This window comes from Brachycentrus maculatus, unplaced genomic scaffold (genome assembly GCF_059751285.1).
Source record: "Brachycentrus maculatus isolate JH-2025_06_01 unplaced genomic scaffold, ASM5975128v1 h1tg000929l, whole genome shotgun sequence".
Classification (NCBI taxonomy): domain Eukaryota; kingdom Metazoa; phylum Arthropoda; class Insecta; order Trichoptera; family Brachycentridae; genus Brachycentrus; species Brachycentrus maculatus.
In genome coordinates, this window is record NW_028281651.1 from 35493 (window position 1) to 39531 (window position 4039).

At 37.5% G+C, this 4039-nt stretch overlaps 1 protein-coding gene across 1 annotated transcript; it reads right to left on the bottom strand.

The window, feature by feature from the left end:
• Positions 1-1686: 1686 nt before the first annotated feature.
• Positions 1687-3171, bottom strand: LOC148299822 (uncharacterized; the record flags this gene model as incomplete). Its single annotated transcript, XM_088275635.1, is given in 1 exon segment — positions 1687-3171. A coding segment is annotated over 1 exon segment (912 nt), but the record flags the coding sequence as incomplete, so codon positions are not given.
• Between the last annotated feature and the right edge of the window lie 868 nt (positions 3172-4039).

Below are 4039 nucleotides of genomic sequence, written 5' to 3' on the forward strand. Positions count from 1 at the left end.
TAACAAGATCGCAAATAAGGTAGATGATGATGATGGCATATGCCAGCTGATTTGATTGCATTTCACATAGAATTATTTATTTAAGCCAAATCGAATAATCTATAGTTTAGTTTAGATTTCGTCTTCAATACTCATGCATTATAGTTGCATTTTCGGATTAATTATAATTGAGTATACACAAAATAATAAATATTCCGAATTATAAATAGGTCAAATCTTGTCTCTGATACGAATATCACCCGAATTTACTGAATTATTTATGTTCGTAATTTGAGGCTGAATAAACTGAAAATGAGGATCTCGATAAGCTCGAATGTATGGCAATGCGCGAATATAATAAAAGCAATGGATATTATAATTAAGATAATTATAATGGCAGTTATATCTAAGCTAACTTATCTTTATTATATATTAATTTCAACAATACTCAAATGGCAAAGCCCATTAGACCCAAAGTAGCATCAGTAAATGCCTTATTAATGTATAGGACTCAGATCTTGATTAAAATAGCCCGATCCCATAAGCTCTCAATTTGCAGAACAAAAAGAATAAAAGTGTGGTGTCTCCTATTACTCCAGTTATCGGCATCAGCAAAAAGTAAGCCAAACTCGCGAAAATAGCAGCTCGAGCAAAAAAAGCTTCCCAATAGTTACCTGAACAGGCGCCAACTCAAAATGCCAAAGTGAAGAATGGAAAAGCTGCTCAAGTGTTACCCGAAGAATCTGAAGAAGAATAAGAAAAAATAGTTGCCAAAAGAAAAGGGTCGAAAGAAGTTGCGAAACCAACTGCCGGCAAGCAAAAAATAGTGAAGAAAGTCTAGGCTAAAATCTCAGAAGATGACGAAGCTGAAGAAAAGCCACAAAGAAAAGTATCCAAAGACAGTTTAAAAGGCAAAGCAAAAAAACAAGTCGAAACAGCCGATGAACAAGGTGAATTCTAAATCATTGCCCTTGGCCTCTCATTCAAAGCTCGGGAGAGTGATATTCAGTCTCTATTTGAGGAATGTGGAAATGTCACTAATATAAAATTGCTCACTAAGCCAAATGGTTAATCTAAAGGAACTGCTTTCATTAAATTCTCGTCGAAAAACTCATTCAATAAAGCTCTTACTCTGGATGGAACTGATTACATGGGGAGATCTGTTAAAATTGAGGAAGCTCAGAATAAATCGGCACATAACAAGAACGGAGAAAAATTCGAAAAAAAAAGTTTCGGCGGAAATCAAAATGAAGGAGCCGTAAATATCGAAACTCCAACGCTCTACGTGGGTCAAATATCTTACAACTCCAATGCTGAATCAATAAAAGCCTTTTTCGAAACTGTTGGGCCAGTTCAAAGTGCTCGAGTTGTCTATGATAAAGAAACCGGAAAAGTAAATTTTTTATAAAATTTAGTGTCGAGGATTTGGATATGTCGAATTCTTCGATGTCGAAACTGCACAAAAGGCTCAGGCACAACTAAACGGGCAATAATTAGATGGCAGAAGAATCAAAATTGACGCAGCTACCCCAAGAGACCGCCCTCCAGCTACTGGAGGCTATAATAACAGAGAAGGAGGAAGCTATGGAGGTCGTAATGACAGAAATGGTGGAAACGGTGGAAATGGTGGCAAGAGGAGATCATTCTGATAAATAATTTATAACTATTTATACATCGATATTTTATTTCATATCAATAAGACCTTCCCCAAAATACTTTCACTTTCGCGAGTTCTTGGCAATGGAAACATTTTTCCCCTTCTTTTAATGGCTCATGCTCAAGAGGAACACATAAAGTCTTGGCTTGCCCAGTCAAAGTTGTATCTCCTTCAATTGCAGATTGCTTGGATTATTTGCTGCTCTTATCCTTCACTTTCTCCTCACATGCTCTGTCTTCGCACCAGGGGGTTAGTACAACTTTTTTTTCATTCAAAAGAGTCATAAATTCATTCCATGTTGAGGCTTTACTTGTAACGGCATCCATTCTTTATTTGGCCTTTTCATACATCCCTTTCTGTATTTTTTAGAGCACAATAGGAATCTGTTCAACGAGTTCGTCCCATTTCAAATCGAATTTATCGCCATTGTACCTAACCACACAAAGAGCTTTCTCTGCAGTGACATCTTTAGGGCCTATTTATAGTCGAATGGGGACTCCCTTGAGTTCCCAATGATTATATTTCCATCCAGGTGTGTAAATTACTCTGTCATCAAGATGAACTCTAATTCCAGATTTCTTGAGAACCGAGAAAATATGTTATGAAGCCTTTTCAACTATTTATTACTTGCCTTTGATTCGAATGGGTATAATTACGACCTGGACATTCGCAACTCTAGGGGGAAGAACCAATCCTTTGTCATCTCCGTGATGCATGGTTAGTATGCCAATCGACCTGGTTGTGAGCCCCCAACTCGTTTGCCAGACAAACTTTTTCTATCTCTTGTCATCTTCGAACTCAATGCCAAACATTTTAGCAAAGTTTTGTCCCAAATTGTGGCTTGTTGCTGCTTGAATTGCTCGACCGTTTTCAGGAATCCATGTTTAGATGGTTGTGGTCCTGAAGCCTCCGGCAAACTTCTATGACTCTGTTTTTACTCCCTTATGGACTGGAACTGAAAGGACTTCTTCATAGACTCGTCGGTAGTAATCTAGAATAGCGAAAGTTTCTTATTCGGCTTCTTCGAATGTTGCATGGGCTGTGTGGCCTTCTTGCCATAAGAATTATCTAGTTCGAATGAAAGGAGTGGGATGCTTGAATTCCCATCGCACAATGTTTGTCCATTGATTGAGCTTTAAGGGTAAATCTCGATGACTTTTAATCCAGTTTGCATATGCAGGGTACATAATTGTTTAACTAGTTGGTCTAATAGCAATTGGTTCGGCTAAATCACTCTTTCCTGATTTAGTAACCCATGCAACTTCTGGAGCGAATCCTTCGACGTGTTCTTTCTCGGTTTCTAAGGCTTTCTTTGATACGAACATGGGGAAATAAGCATTTTACACGCCTCTTGTCTTGATAAGATCATCAAAGAACTTTGAGATCCTCTCCCAAATTCCATAGGACCAAGGTCTCAGAATGTAACATCCAGAGATGTCATAGTAATCGAGCATACCGGATTTAATAATCACATCGGCATACCAATTGGGGAAATCCTCGGTCTTCTTATGTTCTAACCCCAGGAGGTTGACATCCTATTTCTTTTCGACTTTTTCTTTCTTCTCTTCTACTGCTTACAAATTGACCTTTTCATAGCTGATTTGGTAATGATCTAAGAATTTCAATACCGAATCTCGAGCTAGCTCGATTGTTGCTGTGTTCTCCATGGGATGAAAAGCCCAGGAATCATGGCCGAATAGTTTTTGATCAAAGTAAGTCTTGGTGACAGCATTATTATGATCATTAACCAAGCTGAAGGGATTCACAGTGCCTTTTCCGACTTGTAAAATTTAATTAACTTTTTAAAAGTCAGCCATCCGCATGTTCTTCCCCAAAGTCTTCAAAAAGCCTAAAATAAGCAAAAAATTACTTTTGTCGACAGTAGTCGAATTCTCAGCCACAATCAAAAAGTAGGAGCCTGACTTTTTGTCATGATAAAACAGATTTTTGATGTAGGGACTTTTCTCCAACTTGACCTTAGCAAAATCCTCCATGTTAAATGCCGCTTCATGCTCTTGCAATTTGTAAGGAATTTCAAGCTTTTCCAGACAAGATAAACATTCTTATTTAGTCTTTATGATAAGTTTCTCCATCCGAGAATACCAAAATTTGAATCTATTTATAAACATCACATTTATTATTCAAATAAATTAATCACTATTTTTATTCAATATTTTCTTTGATATCCAAAAGTTCGGCTTACAGATAAATTCATTAGCAAACTTATTTAAGGATTAGGGGTCTTGCAGCTCAAAACAGATTTTGTGATTAAGAAATTTGTATATATAATAAAAACATTTCAAAGGCAATGAATTGGATAGAGCAGCATTAAATATCAAGGGGTTGGGGTTGGGGTTGGGGTTGGGGTTGGGGTTGGGGTTGGGGTTGGGGTTGGGGTTGGGA